At 50.3% G+C, this 20,523-nt stretch overlaps 2 protein-coding genes across 2 annotated transcripts; one reads left to right on the top strand and one right to left on the bottom strand.

Moving 5' to 3' along the window:
• Window positions 1–425: 425 nt before the first annotated feature.
• On the bottom strand, window positions 426–5,917 carry ZBTB48 (zinc finger and BTB domain containing 48). The gene is made up of 10 exons (XM_034424204.3): window positions 5,220–5,917; window positions 4,550–4,848; window positions 4,216–4,327; window positions 3,820–3,912; window positions 3,396–3,482; window positions 2,921–3,075; window positions 2,699–2,835; window positions 1,378–1,542; window positions 1,122–1,210; window positions 426–754 (listed from the first exon to the last, which is right to left on the bottom strand). Exons 1-10 carry the CDS (start codon window positions 5,877–5,879, stop codon window positions 461–463), a joined length of 2,091 nt encoding a protein of 696 aa, XP_034280095.2. The 5' UTR covers window positions 5,880–5,917; the 3' UTR covers window positions 426–460.
• A 1,797-nt stretch (window positions 5,918–7,714) lies between these two features.
• On the top strand, window positions 7,715–19,099 carry NOL9 (nucleolar protein 9). The gene is made up of 12 exons (XM_060694340.2): window positions 7,715–7,961; window positions 8,603–8,828; window positions 9,270–9,397; window positions 10,245–10,383; window positions 10,717–10,813; window positions 10,930–11,027; window positions 12,228–12,389; window positions 12,791–13,073; window positions 14,090–14,201; window positions 15,226–15,409; window positions 16,690–16,823; window positions 18,805–19,099. The coding sequence occupies exons 1-12, from the start codon at window positions 7,794–7,796 to the stop codon at window positions 18,919–18,921; spliced, it is 1,848 nt and encodes a 615-aa protein (XP_060550323.2). The 5' UTR covers window positions 7,715–7,793; the 3' UTR covers window positions 18,922–19,099.
• Window positions 19,100–20,523: the final 1,424 nt, after the last annotated feature.

Genomic DNA, 20,523 nt, shown 5'->3' with positions numbered 1-20,523 from the left:
TCCAGGAGGGTGGGGAAGGCTATTTTCGCCCTCCCCAGGCTCCTAGAGAGGCTCTGGGACCTGAGGAGAGCAAAAAACGGGCCTTCCGGTACCACCGGAAGTTGGCAAATAGGCTGTTTCCGGCCTCCAGGGGTTTGGGGAAGGCCGTTTTTGCCCTCCCCAGGCTCCAGAGCCTCTCTAGGAAGGGACCTTGGTGGGGTCATCTAGTCCAACCCCGCTGCTCAAGAGACCCTACACCATTTCAGACAACTTAAGTCTCATCTCTTCTTGGAAACCTCCAGTGATGGGAGCACCCACAACCTCTGGAGGCAAGCCATTCTGCTGAATTAATGGATCTGTGATTACAGAATTAACATTTGGCAGGGACCTCGGAGGTCTTCTAGTCCAACCCCCTGCCCAACCTTAAACCATTCCAGACAAAACGGTTGGCTAATCTTTTTTTATTATGGGAAGCACGCCGCTACATCCCACAGTTGTTCGGGATCGTGATGAGGAAGGCCTGTTCCGTGACTTCGGCGGGGCCCAAATTCTCGTCGGAGCAAAGTCTCTGTCCGGTGGGGAGACCCACGTTGGGGCCGCTCTGGGCCAGGGCCTCCACGATCACCTCCGCGGAGCCCACCTCCAGGACGTTGGGGGCCTGCAAAGCCACCACCACCACTTTCTCGTCCTCGATAACCAGGTTGCGCAGCTTCCTCTGGCGAGGATTGTAATTCTTGACTCGGTCGTGGATTTCCATGTGGCGCCTCAGGTGAGCCTGGCGGAGAGAGAGAGAGGGTGAGGGGTGGGGCCAGCCAGTGGTGGGATCACCTGACAGGAAGCCACAGCACAGGGCCCAAAGATCCGCATGTGGCTCCGGAGCCGCAGGTTGCTGACCCGACTTAAGACTTATATACCGCTTCACAGTGCTTTTACAGCCCTCTCTAAGCGATTTAAAGAGTCAGCATTATTGCCCCCCCAACAATTTTGGGTCCTCGTTTTACCCACCTCGGAAGGACGAGTCAACTTTGAACCCGTCAGGATTGAACTCCAGGCAGTGGGCAGAATTTGCCTGCAGTTCTGCATTCTAACCACTGCGCCACCGTGGCTCATAGAAGGCGGAAAGAACACAGCACACACAATACCTGCCGTGTGAATTTGTACCCGCATTCCGTGCACTCAAACTTCCGCATCCCTTTGTGTCGACGGACGTGGACCCGCAGCTGTTCCACCGCTACGAGGGGAAAACCGGTTAAGCGGGATCCCACACCTTTGATCCCCACAGAGAGAGAGAGTCTGGAGTCAGCCAGGCCTTCCCTGCTCCCCCCCCAAGGAAAGGGCGCTGCTTCCTTCGCAGAGTGGGAGAAACGCGGCGCGGGTCTTCCCCGATCCGGCCGTTACCTTTGAACGTTTTCCCGCAGATCTGGCAGAAGTGCGGCCGTCCTTCCTGGTGCCGGCTGGCCACGTGCCTGAGGAGCGGGCCACGTTCGGTGAACCTCTGGGCGCAAAACTCGCAGCTGAAGGGGCGCTCCCCCGTGTGGGTCCGGTTGTGCTTATCCAGGCTCGCTGGGGGCAAGGACAAAAATCAGACAAGAGATGAACCTGCAGGATGGAGGTGGCTTTGCCTCACACTTGCGACCGGATCTCTTGGGCGTCCTTCCCAGTTTGGACGGAGAGACACACCTGATCCTGGTTCATCATCATCATTATCTTTTAAAGACCCCGTAATCCCTTGCAGGGTGCAGTCTGGGCAACTGAATGGAGCTAGCAGAGTGTTAAATGGCCGGATGCCCTTCCTGTGGCCAGTACGGAGTGTTGTTCGGCAGATATATATATATTCTCATTGTGCCCAGAGAGAGAGAAATATCTGCCTCTACCTGGGATCGAACTCACAGCCTCCTGATTGTGAGGCGAGAGCTCCACCTCGAGACCACCGCACCACTCCTACACACCTGATCCTGGCTGATTATTATTAATTTAGCATGTGCCATCAACAGATAGTCCTCGACTTACAACCACAATTGATCCCCAAGTTTTGGATGCTAAGTGAGACAGTTAAGTGAGTTTCGCTTAGTGACTTAGAACCGTTTTTCACACTGACGACCGTTTTTAGTATCCCAACGTGATCAAAATTCAGACACTTGGCCAGTGACTCATCTTTATGACGGTTGCAGCGTCCCGAGGGTCAAGTTTTGCAAACTTCTGGCAAGCAAAATCAATACTGTTCAATTAGCAATATTGTGTGTTACTACCTTAACAACCGCAGGGATACCCTTTAACCAACCTGGCGAGGAAGGTCGTAAAATGGGGCGAAACTCACTTAATGAATGTCTCCTTTAACAACCGAAATCTGGGGCTTCACTGTGGCTGTAACTCAAAGACTACCTGAGCAGAGCCAGAAAGAATCCTGTTCTGTCCAGACGATCCAGCTCGCTTCCCGTTCAGCCGGTGGAGCAATGTTGGTATTCAGCCGGTTCTATCCGGTTCGAGCAAACTGGTAGCGGCAACTGAGGGTGGCTCCGCCCACCCACCCGGATGTAATCACGTCCCGTTTTTGGCGCTCCCTGCGCATGCACGGAGGTGGCTAATCGCACGCGCTTACATTTGCGAAGCGGTAACAAAGGTAAGCGAATCCCACCCGTGCGGTGGAGTCAACACTTCGCCCCCGTGCTACAGCCAGATCACCAGAGAGGCGGCAGCCGAGAACTACGTCTCCCCATACCTTGCGTGCGGAAGGTTTTCCCGCAGAGGTGACACTGGAAGGGTTTCTCGCCCGTGTGGGTCCGAAGGTGCATGTTGAGGTTGGCTTTCTGGGTGAAGGCGTGCTGGCAGAACTCGCAGACGTGAGGCCGTTCGTTCCTGGCGGGGAGAGGAAGCACCCCGTCAGATAGACTACAGCGTCCCCAGCAAGCTGAAGCTCGCCCCTTCTTTCCCCTGCCGGCACCTGTGCTTGGCCTTGACGTGCATCTGTAAGCCATTCCGGCTGGAAGCGCGGTGGCCGCACTCTTCGCAGACGAAGAGCTTCTCGCCCCGGTGTTTGAAGGCCTCGTGGAGGTTCAGCTCCGTGCGCGAGAGGAAGCATTTGGAGCAGGAGGAGCACTGGTGGAGAAGAGACGGGCCGGGGATGAGGAAAGGGGCAGGTTGCTTCTATCCTGTCGGTGTTGGGGGGCTTCCTTCCTCCCACCAAGTCTCAGGTGGCTTGTCGGGGGAGGGGGAACGGTGGGTTTCCAATATTCTTACTACTGGTTTGCCCCGCCTGCGTGCCTTTGTGCATGCACCCGGCCTTGAAAATGTGGCTTAAATAGGACAGCATTACGCCGGGGCAGTGCAGTGGCCCAAACACAGTCGACGCTATGGATTCGCCCGAACCGGCTGAATACCACCTCTGGGAACGGAACACCCCGCTGATGCTTGCTCACCGCGTGCGGCTTGGGGGCGCCGTGCAGCTTGATGAGATGGCTTTGCAGTTCCTTCTTCTGCATGAACTGCTGAATGCAGGAACAGCACTGCAAAACAGGCGGGCGTCGCTCAGCGCCAAGGGGCCACCGAGACAGGGTGAGGACTGGAGCCGTTTACCCCCGCCTCCCCCTCCCCAGCATGCTTCGATTGGGCTGGGTTGGGAAATCCCGGCTGGGAACAGCAGAACGCAACAACGACGCACAACAGAAGCGGAATTCTCCCTCAATGGCGGTTTCTACGACATGCATGTCGGTTTTCACATACAGCTGTAAGGGCTGGGAAGCATGGGTCCAGCCACAGCTGGGCTGTCAGGAGCAATCTCTCAGCGCGCCACCCGTCACCCGTCCGTGCCCAGCAAGACACTCGAGCGCAAGGCAAACTCACCTTGTAAGGCATCTCGCCCGTGTGGGTCACCATGTGCAGCCGGAGTTCGACCTGCTTCTTGAAGACCTCTTGACAGACAGAACAGGTGTGCACCTGGTGGGGGAGGGGAGGGGAGGTGGGGAAGACGAGAGAGATGAGTCAAGCTGGAACCACTAACAAGCCTTCCATCTTACTCCACTCACCTTCCCAGCCCTGTGAAGTAGCTGGTTTCCTCTTAGGAGGAGGTTCTGGAGAACTTCCGAGACCAGCTTTGCAACACAAGCCAGGTTTCTTTTTCCAAAGTTGACTACTTGGCCAAAGATTGGGGCTTCCTGCCCACGCAAGTACGGGGACTTTCCCAAAGTCCATGACCCTCCAACTCTCCAACCAGGAGAAGGGACCTGTCGTTCCAAATACCTGCTCCGACCGGCTCACGCAATTCCTGGCTTCGTGATCCAGCAGGTTTTCCTTCCGGAAGTAGCACTTCCCGCACTTGGAACATTCAAAGGGCTTCTCTCCCGTGTGCTTCCTTTCAAGGGGTGGAGGAAAACATCACAAAAATGGGGTCGAATTAGCAATGTTGGACTTTGGTCATTCCAGGGAGTGAAGTTGATCATCGGTCATCCCAGGGAATGAGGTTGACCAGGGAGATAGATTGAACATCTTTAGGTCATTCCTAGAAGACTGATTCATCATCGGTCATTCCAGGGAGTGAGATTGAACATGGTCATTCCTAGAAGACTGAACTTACCTGTTGTGGACCTTCAGATAATATTTGCTGAGGAAAGACTTATGGCAGGTGGGACATTCAACCGGTTCAGCCGTGCCTCTGCGGGGTCTGAGGGCCGCAGCCTTGTGATGGTGGCCATTTCCGGTGCTTTTGGAGCCGCTGCCACTGCTGCTTCGAGAGGCTCTGGTTAAAGACGGTCTTTTTCTCGTCCGGACGCTCTTTTGATCAGGGACGTAATCTTCATCCGTGTCATCTTTTTCCCTTCCTCCATTGTGATCTTCGGAAGGGAGATCGCTCGATCCCAGGACCTCTGGGGTCTCCTGCTGGGAAGGAAGAACATGGCTGCTTGTAGAATATCTTCCCCGCCCTTGAAAGCAGAATTGCACTAGATTGTCTCAGGACCTCAATGAGGGCTGGTTACTTGACCAGTCCAAACACGTAAACATTTCTTTTTTTAAAAAAAAAATAGGATAGTGGCACCCCAAATTCGCCCCTCTCCAAACAGAGCAACCTGCATCAAATTGCCCGCGATATTTTCAGGACCCCCATAATTTTCCCTGCTTCCACCACACCTTCCCCTGCCCCCCGTCCCTCCCCTCCCCTCCCCTCTTCTCTTCCCCCCCCCCCGCATTTTTCTGGGTCAGGAGCAGACAAGGGCAATTCCTAGAGAGCACGTTACTCCGCACGCCACCTCGTGACTGGCGCCCGCGTCCTCGGCGGCTTCGTTTTTCAGGGGCCGTTTAAGTTCCTTACATTCCGGGGTATCCTTTACGTCGCCTGCGCGGCTTACAACGTTAGTTTGGGGGAGCCTTTTCAACTTCCCCCGAGGGAGGGCGGGGCCGTCTCGTGGCCCCTGAGCTCCTTTGACACCCCGGGTCTGGGGACTTTCCGAGGTGGGGGGGTTGGGGGGCTCAGCCTCGCAAATCGATTCCTCCGCCGGCGAAGTGGCGCCGGGAACTTCGTCGCTGGGAACTTCGCCGCTCTGCGAGAGGCTGGCTTGAAACTCCTGGCACAGCTGGATGGCCTCGGGGACGCAGAGCTCCTTGGCCGTCTCCAGCAGCTTGTCCCGGTTGTCCGAGGTGACGTCCAGGTGGCCGGTGTAGAAGAAGTCAAGGAGGAGGGTGAAGGCTTCCACGAAGGTGTCCGGGAGGATGATTTTGCTGGCGGCCACGCCGCCGTCATCGTAAGTGGTTTGGAAAAAGGCGCTGCAACAAGCCAGGATGCTCCAGTGGGCTTTGAAAACCAGGCTGCCCACGGAGAGGGTGGCATCGCAAAACTGGCCTCTCTGGCGCTGGCGGTTGAGCTCTTGAAGGACCCGCACGCTGTGCTGGGCAAAGATGCCCCCCTCCATGGCACGCTGGAAGAGAAAGGACGACGGTCTTTCCCAGAATCCACAATTTGTCGTCTCCCTCTACATTTGTGTAGCTCAGCCTGGGGTGCCCTTTGCAAGGGGGTGTGCAAATGAGGGTGCAAATGGTATGCAATGCTCCCCAAGGGCCAGAAGAGGCACATGGGCCTTGGAGTCCCACCCACCCACCACCAACCTTGGCGCAAACTCCGGCTCGACCTGGGGTACCCTTTGCAAAGACAGGGAGAGGGTCCCCGTGCAATGGGTGTGCAATGAGGATGCAAATGGTATGCAATGCTCCCCAAGGGCCAGAAGAGGCGCATGGGTCTCGGAGTCCCACCCCCACCAACTGTGGTGCAAACTCCAGCTCGGCAGCGTTTGTGTGTGTGGGGGTCTTTGCAAAGATGGGAAGAGGAGAGTCCCCGTGCAATGGGGTGTGCAATGAACGTGCAAAAGGTATGCAACGGGCACGCAAGGCTCCCCAAGGGCCAGAAGAGGCACATGGGTCTTGGAGTCCCACCCTCCCACCAACCTTGGTGCAATTCGGCCTGGGGAAAAGGGGGGGGCTGTCTTTGCAAAGGTGGTCGTCGTTCAATGGGGTGCGCAATGAGCGTGCAAAAGGTAGGCAACGGGCACGCGAGGGCCAGAAGTGGCGCATGGGTCTTGGAGTCCCACCCTCCCACCAACCTTGCTGCAAACACCAGTTCGGTCTAGGGGAGGGAGAGGCTGAGCTTTTACAAAGGCGGTCCTGGTTCAAAGGGCGTGCAAGGGCCGGCAGAGGCGCATGGGTCCTGGAGTCCCCAATGGTTGCAAACCAGCTCTGCCTGCAGGGACGGCCCCATCATCCCCAGCCCGGCCAAGCAACCCGCAGAAAGGCTCCTCCCCACCCCTGACAGCCGGCAAAGACCCCACCCCCACCCCAGGACCCCCGCCTCACCTCGCCTGGGAGCCCCCCCACTCACTGCGCCCGCCGGCATAAAAAGCACAGCGCCGCCATCTTGGCCCGGGCAGAGACGCGCGTGACGTCATTAGGTGGGAGGGGGGGCGCGGCATGCTAATGAGGGGGCGCGGGCCACGCCCCCTCCGGCCACGCCCACGCGCCACGTGCGGATTCTGGCTTTTTGCAAAGAGGGCAGGCGGTGCACCACGCAGCCCATGCTTCCCAGCCAACCCAATGGATGGGATTGGTGATCCCAGGGCAGGAATTGATTTAAAAAAAAAATGATTATTTTTTTTTTTTGCCCTCTATTTTTAACCTGTTTTAAAATAGATTAAATGTCTTTAAATCTTATATATTTTTTTAGTTTTTTATACTAGTGTATTTTTTGATATCAATTCTTAATATTAAGATTTAATCAGTATTGACTTTTTGCAGCAGCTTTGCTAAAGTGGGGAATTCTAGGGAGTGGGAGTGGATCTTTTCAAAGTCCCTAATCTCCTCCTCTATTCTATGTGATTTTTTTTCATCTCCTTGGATTGAAACTGCAAAGGAGGGGAAATGAATATTTAGGAAAAGGTTTCCCCCTCCCATCATCAAATTAATATCCTTTTAATTGTTTTTAATGTTTGTATTGTATGTTTTTATCTGGCTGTACACCGCCCTGAGTCCCTCGGGAGAAGGTGCGGTATATAAATTCGAAATAAAATAAAATAAAATAAAATATCTCCATATAAAAAAAAAAAATCATTTTGCTCTTTGCAAATCTTTAGGGGCTTCTTTTTAATTTAACTCGCTGAAGCATTTCCGGAAGATGGAATCCAAGTGAAGAAGGGGCTTGTCTATAGTTTCGCAGCTCTATCAACATCAAAAAAGGAGGAGGAGGGCGAGAGGCGTGGCGGGCCGTCCTCTCGCGAGAGTCCCCGAGATTTCGCGAGACGTCGCTGTGGAGACCTCCTCCCTGCACCGGGGAGGCTCGGATGGCGAGCCGCCGCCGCCGCCGCCGCTTGGCCGGCCCGAAGCGGCTCCAAAACGGGGCACCTCGCCGAGAAAAGCCGCCTCCGCCGGAGCTCCCCGCTGAGCCGGCCACGCTGAGGGCCGCCGAAGACCGCGAAGGCCGCGCGGTGGTGCTGCTCCCTGCGGAGCAAGTGAGCGCGGGGCGGGGCCATGCAAACGAGAGGGGCGGGGCCATGCAAATTTCCTTAGGGGGCGGGGCCTAGTTTGTTTATAAGCTGTTTCCTCCTCTGGCTGCTATTTGAGTGGCAGGTCGTTGTGGGTGGATCTTTGGGGGGGCTCCTCCCCTTTTGGGGGGGGGGCTTTTTGTGTCTTCCCCGCTGGATCCCCCCCCCCAGGACTAAATAACAAATACAGGCAGTCCTCGACTTACGACCACAATCGAGCCCAAAAATTCTCATTTAACGGTTGTTAAGTGAGGTTTTTTTTGCCCCATTTTACGACCTTGGTCGTTAAGTGAATCCCTGCCATTTTTAAGTTAGCAACAGGGTTTCATAAGTGAAATCTGCCTTCCCTTCTTCACTTTGCTTATTGGGAAGGTCTGCAAAACGGGATGAGGGGACACCGCGACCGTCGTAAGTATGAATCCGTCGCCAAGGGCCCCAACTTTGATCATGTGACCACACAGGGATGCGCAAAATGGTCGTAAACTGTGAAAAGTGTTCCAAAGTCACTTGTTTTTTAAGTGTTTTGTCGTAACTTTGGTCGCTAAATGAATCGTCGTAAGTCGGGGATCACCCGTAACAGCTTGTTCTGATTTTTTTTCCCCCTCCAGACTCTGACCTTCACGGGCAAGTGTCGCCTGACGTGCCTGTATGGATCCGTGCAGGTTTTGGGGTTCACCATCGCTCCGGACCAGCCCCCTTACGACCTCTACTCCCCGCACACCTACTGCGCCCTCACCATCGAAGCTGCCGCTGGCATCGAGGACCCGGGAAAATCGGAGAAGGAGGTGAAACTGGAGGCCAAGGCCCTCCTGCGAGCACACCGTGTACCCCAGGGTAAGATGTACGAGGTGACCAGGTTCGTTTAATTCCATATATCTGCTTATTCATATCCCACCTTTATTGGGTTGACAACTAACTCAACATATCCGACACACCTTCCTCCTCCTGTTCGCCACGTAACAACGATCCTGCGTGGTGGGCTGGGCTGAAAGAGAGAGAGAGGCCGGCGTAAAGACACCCAGCTGGCTTTCAGGCCTAAGGAGAAACTAGAACTCACCGTCTCCTGGTCGTTGGCCCAAAGACACCCAGCTGCCTTTCGTGCCTCAGGCGGAACTGGAACTCAGCATCTCCTGGTTTCTCGTCCTTGTCTCCATCACTAGGTCCAACTAGACTATATATAGATATAACAATGTCATGTGTTGCCTTGTGATAAGTTGGGCAGCAAATCAGTTTAATAAGTGAATTAAATCTCTGGCTTCCTCCTTTGTTTTTCAGAGTCCCGAGTCCGACTGCTGAAAAACTTTGGGCCAGACTGCTCCATCCTTTTGCTAGAACCGCTGGACACCCCGGTGACCCAGTTCATTCTCAGCCACCCGGAATTCGCCCAGATCTTCAGAGCGAAAGTGAGTTCCGCGGTGGCCTAAAAGTACAGCTGCTCTTCGGCACTTAACAACCCACGGTTGAAACGATCGCTAAATTTTCAGTAATTTTTGAACAGCCGCTTCAAACGAAGTCCACTGAACAATTGAAGAAGCTTCTTTGGATGAGAGGCGAAGCGTTTTCTAAAAAGGAGAAAGAAAAAGAAAAAGCAAGAAAGTTCAGTTGCCTTTTGGAAAAAAACACCTTTGGTTTTACAGAGGTGGCTGTAGAAATTGATAAATAAATAAAGGGAGAAAGGGAGAGAAAAGGGAAGGAAGGAAGGAAAAGAAAGAGAGGGAAAGAAAAGAAAGAGAAAGAAAGGGAAGAAAGAAAGAAAGGAAAGAGGGAAAGAAAATAAAGAAAGGAAGAAAGAAAGGAAGGAAGAGAGAAAGAAAAGAGGGAAAGAAAAGGAAGAAAGAAAAAGGAAAGAAAGAGAGGGAAAGAAAGGAAGAAAGGAAGAAAGAGAAAGGAAAGGGAAAGAAAAGAAAAAAGAGAAAGAAACAGACAATAAGAAAGAAAAAAGGAAGGAAGGAAGGAAGAAAACAAAAAAAGGAAAGGAAGGAAGAGAGACAAAGAAAGAAAGGAAGGAAAGGAAAGGAAAGGAAAGAGGGAAAGGAAAGGAAAGGAAGATCGAAGAAGGGAAGGGAACAGAAGGGAAGAGGGGAGGGAAAGGAAAGGAAAGGAAAGGAAGGGAAAAATATTGTGTCCAGAGTGACCGTTGCTCCTGTGCAGAAGAGCGAAACCACAGCATGCCTTCCTTCTGATTTTTGCCTCCCCTCCGTCCCCCAAGGTCCCTTTTGGCTAATCCCCCTCCTCTCTTTTCCTCTCTAGAAACAAGATGCTTTCCCTGTCATCCCAGAAGATCCAGTGCTGGCTTCTGCCGGCCTTGGGCAGCTGGACCCCGGCAGTGGCCTGCTGGTATCCCAGAGCATGCGTTCGGCCATCGGGGAGCTGATCCACGCTTGCCAGGGTGAGTAGCTCAGGAACAGTGGTTGGGCTTCGTGGCGGTTGCTGTTTTGTCTTTAGAAATATCCCCTTGGGAGGGCCCTTCTCCTCGAATATTTTCTATGAGTTGATCAAAATACAAAACATAGAAACGCAAAGAAAGCAACGGGAAAACGGGAGCGAAAAAGGAAAAGAGGAAAAAAGCACAGAGGAAAGGGAGAGAAAACGTTGACTTCCAACTTTGGTTGGTGCATTCCCTTATTGCGGTCATAAGTTGAGGACCCCCCGTGCTCCGAATTCCCTCCCCGTGCTGAATTCTTGAATCTTCACCCCAAAAGTTCTTTGCTTGCTTTTTTAGTGGAAGATGAAGGCTGCCCGGTTATCTTAGTTTGTGGCCCGAAAAGCATCGGAAAATCAACATTTAACAGATACCTGATGAATCTTTTACTAAACCGGTGAGTGATTACCCCCCACCCCACCCCCTTTCTGGCTCTCTTAAACTCGGTCTGTTGTTTTGTATTTTTCTTGAATTATTCCCCGATTGTTTTTCTCTCTTTTTTTTCATTTCTAGCCTTCCCTGCCTCGAATACTTGGAATGCGATTTGGGGCAGCCAGAGTTCACCCCACCGGGCTGCATTTCCCTGGTGAACGTGCGGGAACCCCTTTTGGGTAGGTGCCTTGCAGAATTAAAAAAAAAAAACAGCTTTGAAAAAACAAAGAAACAGCCTGAGGAACTTTTGACATTAGGATGATGGCCAGTAGAATAAAATGAGGAGCAAAATAAAAAGAAAGTGGGACCCAGAATTTCTGTTGCTAAGCAAGTTGGTCATTAAGGGAGGGTGATGGACAGTTAAGAAATATACATACATACATACGTGTGTATGTATGTATGTATATATATGTTTTCTCAGGTTTTCGCGGGTGTTTGTATGTAGGTCGAATAGCCCGAATAGCCAAAGACCTATATATATATATATATATAGAGAGAGAGAGAGAGAGAGAGAGAGAGAGAGAGAGAGAGAGAGAGAGAGAGAGGGGGGGGAGGGAGGGAGGGATAGGAGATGGATGGATGGATGGATAGGTGGATGGATGGATGGATAGGTGGATGGATGATGGATAGAAGATGGATGGATGGATAGGAGATGGATGGATGGATGGATAGAAGATGGATGGATGGATAGAAGATGGATGGATAGGAGATGGATGGATGGATAGGTGGATGGATGGATAGAAGATGGATGGATGGATAGGAGATGGATGGATGGATAGGTGGATGGATGGATAGGAGATGGATGGATGGATAGGAGATGGGTGGAGATGGATGGATAGATGGATAGGAGATGGATGGATGGATAGGTGGATTGATGGATGGATGGATAAGTGGATGGATGGATGGATGGGTAGAAGATGGATGGATGGATAGGAGATGGATGGATAGGAGATGGATGGATGGATAGGTGGATTGATGGATGGATGGATAGAAGATGGATGGATGGATAAGTGGATGGATGGATGGATGGATGGGTAGAAGATGGATGGATGGATAGGAGATGGATAGGAGATGGATGGATGGATGGATGGATGGATAGATGGGTGGAGATGTATAGATAGGAGATAGATGGATAGAAGATGGATGGATGGGTAGAAGATGGATGGATGGATAGGAGATGGATGGATAGATGGGTGGAGATAGATGGATAGGAGATGGATGGATGGATAGGTGGATGGATGGAGATGTATAGATAGGAGATAGATGGATAGGAGATAGATGGATAGAAGATAGATGGATAGATGGGTGGAGATGGATGGATGGATAGGAGATAGATGGATAGATGCAATTTTCATCACCGCTGCCTCTTTTCGCTTCAGGTCCGCCGTTCGCCCACCAGCGCCCCCCTCGCAAAATGGCCTACTACGGGGACGCCTCTTGCGAGCATGACACCGAGCGATACCTCGACACCCTAAAATACGTCTTCGGAGGCTACGAGAGAGACGTCCCTCTGCTGATCAACACCATGGGCTGGGTGAAAGGTAGGCGGGGGGGCGGGGGGGTCTGCCAAGCCAGTCTTCCTCCTTCCCACATCTATTTTATTTATTTTTTTAACAGTGGGGAGGGGTCTTCTATCCCTCGGCGCTCCATGACTTTGCTGGGTCCCAAGTTGTTAGAATGGCTGCAGAGATTTTGAAATCAGGGTTTAAAATAAGATCAAGCTCAAAGAGCACCCAGAGGTCCCCACAGCCCTCCCTCCCTCCCTTCTCCTCCTTTCTGCAATTGGCACTGATGATGTAACTTAGTCGGGTCATGAAACGTCCACAAGAAAACCACCGACCTCAGGCCTTCAGAAAGCAAGACCCTCGCAGTGGGCGATCCCTGGTTTCCTTCTCACTCTCGTCCTCCCCACTCCTTCTCTCCCCCCCCCCCGGTCTCCCAGGGGCCGGCTTGCTGCTCCTGATCGACGTCATCCGCTCGCTGTCGCCCACTCATGTCGTCCAGCTCAGCGCCGAGGATTTCAAAGAGCTGCCTCAGCTCTCCGCCGACTACATCTGCGGCAACGCCGGCCTGCACACCCGGGGGAAACCCTCCCTCAAAAGGAAACATCCCGGCGAAAGCTGGCAACACTGCCAGAACCACGGAGGCACCCATGCTCCACAGCCTGGGCATCAGTTGCTGTGCGTCCACGCCAAATTTCCGGGCGCCGGAGTCCCCGGCATAGGGTACGTACCAGCTCAGAGACGGGAAAGGCAGGAGAAAAAAAGAAAAATAAAATTCAGATTTATTTATTTATTTAGCGTATGGTTGGACACACACAGTATTAAAACACTTCATTTTTATAGGTTAAAAACAAAACAATAAAAAAGCAGTAAGAAAACCTAAAAGAAAAACAGAAATAACATTTCAAAGTTTAATGTCGAGTTCAGATATATATAATTCAGATATGTATAATTCAGCTTATAAATAGGTTTTCTTCCAGCTGTCTCGATCGCATCATTTTTCTATTTTGATTTTTGCAGATTGCCTGATATTTTCTGGGTTGAATTTATAGGGTACCCAAAGTCCTCGACTTACAGCCATTCGTTTAGTGACCAAAATATTTATTTATTTATTTATATTTATTTATTATTATTGATTATTTATTGATTAATTCAATTTATATGCCGCCCTTCTCCGGAGACTCAAGGGCGGCTTACAATGCTTATATGCAACGGCGACCAGAATTTCCAGCGTCGTGTAAGTGTGAGAAAAATGGTCATAAGTCCTTTGGGAGCCGGGGGGGGCGGGGGGGGGAGTGACTGACGAGCCGTTTTTCACACTTAACAACAAGGGAAAAGCTGCTGCCCGCTGTTGGTCGTAAGAAGAGGACTCCCCGTCATTGTCTCACTGCCCCTTGAGATCGAGAAACGTTTTACCGTCTACCTCATGCACATCTTGTACAAACTAATACAGGCGCTCCTCCACTTACAACCATTTGTTTAGTGACCATTCCAAGTTACGACGGCACTGGGAAAAAGCGACTTAAGATTGTTTTTTCACACTTACGACTGTCGCAACATCCCCGTGGTCACGTGATCCAAAATTCGCTCGGCCACTGACTTGTATTTACAAGGGTCACAGTGCCCCGGAGTTACGTGATCTCCTTTAGCAACAGAGATTTTTTTGGGGGGGAGGTCTCCGTTGTGGTCGTAAGTCGAGGACTCCCGTCGTTGATATACCTCCGCTTGGGTCCTTGCAGGCGAGCGCACAGCAGCACCCTGAGGAACCTCACCATGGTGGGCTACCTGGGCCAGTTGCAGCCCCCCAACGTGGAACCGGTGGTCCCCCTGCCCAGCCTGGTGCCCTATCAGGTAAGGCCCTGCCTGGGGTAGAATTGACAGGCAGAGGGAATTGAGGCTGAGCAAATAAATCTCCAGGCGGCTCCGGAAATATTTTAATCCCAAGAAAGATAAAAGTGCTTATTTAGCTATCGCTGCATATATATATATATAGGTCTTTGGTTATTCGGGTTTTCTCCCACGTAAAATTGGTGACGTTTCGACGAAGTCTCATTCGTCATCTTCAGGCTGGTGTTTTCGGCTTCGTGCTTCTAGGAGCAATGTGTTAAAAGGAAGAAACAGCTGCGATCACACATTGCTCCTAGAAGCACGAAGCCGAAAACACCAGCCTGAAGATGACGAATGAGACTTCGTCGAAACGTCGCCAAGACACCTCCAATTTTACACAGGAGAAAACCCGAATAACCAAAGACCTACATACAAACACCCGCGAAAACCTCAGAAAACAAATATATATATATTGTCAACTTGCAAAGCTTTCAAGTTGCCATGAGCAGGAGGGAGGGAGAACTGAAGTGAATTCCATACATTCTTCCTGACCGCAATCAGAAGGAGGGTGTTGGATTTCACAGCCAGCCAAAGTGGTTAATTGGAGAATGTGATTTATGACATGGCCAGAGAGGAGGGGAGAGGCAGGGTCATAAGGGAACGTAAATCTACGTAGGATCAGTCCTAACTGCATCCCAGTATTGCCGGAATGTTGCTCCTAATAAATGAATATATTTCCTTTGAAGTTTGGATCACGGCTCATGAATTAATTAGGGCATCTTTCGGAAACTTGACATATATATGTATATATATATGAATTTCCTTTACCTGGTTAACATCTTCCTAAAACTAAATCCCTCCTTCTCCATCTCTGCCACCGGAGGGACTTCCTGAACATTTCCTGAACGCCTGTCTCCCTCTTACTCCTCCTTCCTACCCTAAATTCAGGTATTATTTTGGCCGCGGCATCAAATCTTGGCTCGATGACATATTCGTCACCCGGACAAAAAAACCCCAACGAATTGACCTCCTGTTTTCCCCCTCCCAGGTGCCCTTCGCCGCCACTGCCCTCAAGGTGATCCACATGGACGTGGCCCCAACTCACATCTTGTGTTCCCTCAACGCCAGTTGGGTCGGCCTGTGTCACCTGCCGGATCAGGTGCCGTGTAAAGCAGAGGGGCCGGTGGTGTTGTCGTCGTCGCAGACGCCCCTCTGCGACTGCCTGGGCTTCGGTAAGCGGGGCGCGGATGATTGGCACGAATTGTTCACGTGGATTCGGGGCGAACCGAAGAGCTCGTCTCGTCACAATTTCGCTTTTTTAAAAAAAATCAGTTTATCGAAGAATAAAAATACAAAGGAAATTAAAAAAGGCTGAAAAAGTAAAAAGAGAGAGAGGGGAGAAGGATATTAGTGTAACGGGACAAAGGCACCGACTTCTTTAGCACGGTAGAAGGGAACAACACGACAACCACAACTTTTGGCTTTTACACAAAAGAGTCCGTATCATCAGCGAGTCGTCCTCCTCGCGTGCGGGAGAGGCCGGATAGCCTGTGCAAATCGTCCTCAGTTTACAACCACTTCCTCAGGGCCCCTTCAAAGTTTACAGTGGCACTGAAGAAAAGGATTTATGGCCGGTCCTCACACTTACCACCGGTCCTCACACTTACGACCCTCGCAGCGTGTCCCATACCCCCTGTGATCAGAATTCAGGTGCTGGCCAACGGAATCATGTGATCTCCCATTTGCGGCCTTCCCGACAAGCGAAATCAACAGAGGAAGACAGATTCGCTTAACGACCCACGATCCGCGTAACAACTTCAGGGACTCCCTTAGCGACCGTCCCGAAAATGGTGGCAGAATCGGATGCGGCTCGTTGTCGATGCCGCCGTGGTTGCAAGTGTCACCCGGTTCCCTTTTTTTTTCAGTGCCGGCTCAACTTCCAATGGTCCTTAAGCAAGTAGTCGTAACTCGAGGACTGCCCCGTAGTAATGGAGCGAGCCGCTCGGTACCCCAAAATCTCTCTCCTGCTCGTCGTTTCCTTTCCTGCAATGTTTTGACCCTCTGATTGGTTCGTCTACAGTGTAAATTTATTTTAATTTTTGGCATCTTGTTAAGCGATGCTCCTTTCAGAAATGGGAAACATCCAGATAAACAAAACCTTAAAAGATAAAAACGCAAAATCTATTCTCTCACAGTGTGGTGGCCTCCTCCGCTTCCCAGAGAACCTCTCTCCGCTGAAAATTACGTCTGCCAACTTCCTGCCTTAAAATCCTGATTTAAGGGGGTCCAACCTTAGAAACATTTAAGCCTTGGGGACTTCAACTCCCAGAATTCCCCTGGCTGGCTGGGGGATTCTGGGAGCCGAAGTCCACAAGTTTTAAAACCGCCATTCGTTGGACACTTCTGCTTTTTCTTTTCTTTTTTTTTTTTTGACCCGTTTTGGATCCAGCTGCATCCTTTGCTAAATCACCAGAGGTTGAAATCCAAAATTTTCCATTTCTTTTTAAAACAGGAATTGTCCGAGGGGTTGACATGACCAAAAAGCTTTACTACATCCTGACGCCGGTGGCGCCGGAGAACTTACGCCGCGTCAACTGTTTGCTGATCGGCAACATCGCCATCCCCAATTGCGTCTTTTTGAACCAAGTAAGTGGGACGCCGGGACGCTGAGATAAATACCGACGGGCAGCAGAGACCTGATCTCTTTTAATCCCTCTCGCTGACGCTGATCTCTTCTAATCCCTTTCTCTGCGCTTTCGTTATGCACCATGGGATGCTGCTCCTTGGCCGGACGGCCGGCAGGTTTGAGTTCAAACATCTCAACGTGCCATGCAGCCACGCAGAAGATCAAAGCGAGGGTATGCTCCTCTTTGTAAAAGAGGCACAACTTTCCATAGGGAGAGGATGAATTATGAGGAAAGCCCCGAATGGGAGTGTGTGGTCTTAGCACACGATCCCGTAGGAGGAGGAGAATGCATCTCGTGCGACATCAGTTTGTGCTTCATATAAAAAAAAAGAAAAAAACTCCCCAAGTTTCTAGTCCTCATGGCTGCAGTTAATAGCTGAAAAGTGCAGTAGCTCTTTACTTAACAATCCCAAACGCGGTCATCATTTTTATTGCTGAGTAAAGAAGTTGTTAAAGAGACTCTGCGCTCTTATTTTTCTTGTGGTGGTTAAGGTCATTAAATGAATCACACGGTCATTAAGCCGTTTGGTCAGGGAATTTCTCCTTAATTCCAGATTGCTTCTCTCTCCTGGATTAGTTTCCATCCGTTCCTTCTTGCCCTGCCTTTACATGCTTTGGAGAATAAGCTCACCCATTCTGGAAGGCTGCTATCACGTCCTGTTGTTAACAACAGAGTTGGAAGGGAAATTGGAGGTCCTCTAATCCAACCCCTTGTTTGAGCAGGAAACTGTCAGGTTTCGAGGTCGTCTCAAATAAATTGCATTTCAAACAAAGCCTTTGAAGAAAAACTCCAATTTATTAAGCACGACATTCTAATTCCGACTCCATCGCAGCCAACACTGACTTCCAGCCCCAAAACCCTCCCTTTCCATTCCCCACTCCTCTGCACTCATTGGCCATCTTCCAAGTCACTCTACCCCTAATCTACTGCTCCAGCTCAAAGGAATTTCCCCCCTCCCATCCCATCTCCTAGGGGATATTATCTCCAGGGAAAATAAGTAGGTGAAAAGTCAAACGTCCCTTTCCAGACGCCTCCACTTCTCCTTCTTATGTCAGCACTAGAGTAAATGCAGCTTGAAGTGCTGACAGAAACCTTATATCATCAGGGTCAAATGGTTGTCCGATCTTTTCTTGAAGACTTCCAGTGATGGAGCCCCCACAACTTCTGGAGGCAAGCTGTTCCATCCATCGATCCATCCATCCATCCATCCATCCATCCATCCATCCATCCTTCCATCCATCCATCCATCCATCCATCCATCCTATCTATCTATCTATCTATCTATCTATCTATCTATCTATCTATCTATCTCAGAATAACCGAGTTGGGACCTTGGAGGTCTTCTAGTCCAACCTCCTGCTCAAGCAGGAGACCCTAGGACCATTTCAGAGAAGTCTCTGTCCAATCTCTTCTTGAAGACCTCCAGTGATGGAGAACGCACAACTTCTGGAGGGAAGCTGTTCCATCCATCCATCCATCTGTCATGTATCTTATCTATCTATCTCAGAATCATAGGGCTGGAAGGAAGCTTGGAGATCTTCTAGTCCAACCCCCTGCTCAATCAGGAGACCCTAGGACCATGTCAGAGAAATCTCTATTCAGTCTCTTCTTGAAGACCTCCAGTGATGGAGAACCCACAATTTCTGGTGGCAATCCCTTCCATTGAATGTCAAGAAATTCCTCCTTAATTCTAGGTTGCTCCTCTCCTTGATGAGTTTCCATTCTTACGGATTGAGATGATCAGTAGCCTTGGGGGACAAACTGCCCCATAGCATCCCGTACCACCCTTTCCCTGCCAGATAAAAGGGGTCTCCGAGGGTCCAAACCAGCATTTGGGAATCCGTCTCCTGGATTTTCAGCGTCTCGAAGCATCTCCTTAAGGACGAGTGTCCCGTAACAGCGTCCTGGTCCATTCTCCCCATACCTTTCTCTGTTTCCAGGCCAGGACCGATGGGGAGATCCCATACGTCACCTCGGATTACAATTACGACATCTCCGGTGCTGGGAAATTAAAAATTAAGAAGCATCTGCAGAGGCGAGAGCACCGTTGCCCGTGAATTCCTCCTTTGGAAGGTTTCGTCTCCGGGACCCAGCGGACTTTCTGTCGTTTTGAACCGGCGTGGTGTCTTCCCCCTCGGCGAAATTTGCATCCTCCCTTCTCCAGTTAGCGGGATTGGTTTTTTTTTTTTTTTTTTTTTTTATCATGATATTCAAATTAAAAACATTTTGTACAAACCTGACGGGTATCTCACTCTCCGTGTCGGCTTTGAGCAACGTTGGAAGGCTGCGAAATCAAAATTGGAAAACTTGTTGTTTTTTTTGTTTTTTTAAAGTATTTTTAATTTTTAAAAAAAGTATTTTTATTTTTTTAAAAAGTATTTTTTATTTTTTTAAAAAAGTATTTTTTTAAAAAAAAAAGGTAAACCAAAACTCCGAAAAAGATTTTTTCTTACAGAAACAAAAACAAACAAGATTAAAAGAATCGCATAAAAAAAATGGACACAAACACATATACACGTATTATACCCCCTAATTGGAGACTGTTATACAGGCAGTCCTTGACTTACGGACAACAATGGGCCCAACATTTCTGTTGTTAAGTGAGACATTTGTTGTCTCCCCCATTTTGCGACCATTCTTGTCCCCGTTGTTAAGTGAATCACCGCAGTTGTTAAATTAGTAACGTGGTTGTTAAATGAATCCTTTGTTGTTAAATGACTTTCCTTTGCACACACACCCTTGTGCAATCGGCTGCTAAATTGTGCTTGTTAAGGAGGCCGCAAAATTGTGGGTTCGGTGTGCGATGCCCAGAACAATAGCGCCACGCTGGGTGTTTTTTTTTTAAAATGTATAATCCCTTTTATTCTCTCCATCATCGGAAAAAGGGATTATGTCCAGCGGCCAGCCGTCTGCCCCGAAGCAAAGAAAACAAACATTAAGCAGAAACAGCAAAATTTAGGTTGAAAATGTGCCAAATCTGGAGGAATTAATCCCAGAAGGCATTCCTGTTGCTGGAGGGGCTGCTCAACGCTCCACTTTTCCCTCTGGGTCACGTGACACCTTCCTCCCCCCCCTCCCCAGCTTCATTCCTTGGGGGGGGGGAACCTCATGGATACCCCATCTATCGTGTTGCTTGGTGATTGGCCCAAAGTCATCCAGCCGGCTTTCATGCCTAAGGCAGAACTAGAACTCGCCGTCTCCTGGTGATTGGCTCAAAAGTCACCCCATTAGCCTTAATACCGATTGCAGAACTAGAACTCACCGTCTCCTGGTGATTGGCTCAAAAGTCACCCTGTCGGCTTTAATACCGATTGCAGAACTAGAACTCGCCGTCTCCTGGTGATTGGCTCAAAAGTCACCCCATTAGCCTTAATACTGATTGCAGAACTAGAACTCACCGTCTCCTGGTGATTGGCTCAAAAGTCACCCTGTCGGCTTTAATACCGATTGCAGAACTAGAACTCACCGTCTCCTGGTGATTGGCTCAAAAGTCACCCCATTAGCCTTAATACCGATTGCAGAACTAGAACTCACCGTCTCCTGGTGATTGGCTCAAAAGTCACCCTGTCGGCTTTAATACCGATTGCAGAACTAGAACTCACCGTCTCCTGGTGATTGGCTCAAAAGTCACCCTGTCGGCGTTAATACCGATTGCAGAA

Source organism: Pantherophis guttatus, chromosome 15 (genome assembly GCF_059756535.1).
Source record: "Pantherophis guttatus breed Tessera chromosome 15, ASM5975653v1, whole genome shotgun sequence".
Taxonomy (NCBI): domain Eukaryota; kingdom Metazoa; phylum Chordata; class Lepidosauria; order Squamata; family Colubridae; genus Pantherophis; species Pantherophis guttatus.
This window is presented reverse-complemented; position numbering and strand designations above follow the sequence as displayed.

What these genes read in the sequence shown, in the direction of transcription:
- NOL9 (XM_060694340.2), top strand. Translation starts at nt 7,794, where the DNA reads ATGGCGAGCCGCCGCCGCCGCCGCCGCTTGGCCGGCCCGAAGCGGCTC. An exon ending in TGCTGCTCCCTGCGGAGCAA is followed by an intron (nt 7,962 to 8,602) that starts GTGAGCGCGGGG and finishes TTCCCCCTCCAG; the next exon opens with ACTCTGACCTTCACGGGCAA. An exon ending in GCTGATCCACGCTTGCCAGG is followed by an intron (nt 10,384 to 10,716) that starts GTGAGTAGCTCA and finishes TTGCTTTTTTAG; the next exon opens with TGGAAGATGAAGGCTGCCCG.
- ZBTB48 (XM_034424204.3), bottom strand. Translation starts at nt 5,879, where the DNA reads ATGGAGGGGGGCATCTTTGCCCAGCACAGCGTGCGGGTCCTTCAAGAG. An exon ending in CGGGCGAGATGCCTTACAAG is followed by an intron (nt 3,483 to 3,819) that starts GTGAGTTTGCCT and finishes CCTGTTTTGCAG; the next exon opens with TGCTGTTCCTGCATTCAGCA. An exon ending in GAAAACCTTCCGCACGCAAG is followed by an intron (nt 1,543 to 2,698) that starts GTATGGGGAGAC and finishes CCTTGCCCCCAG; the next exon opens with CGAGCCTGGATAAGCACAAC.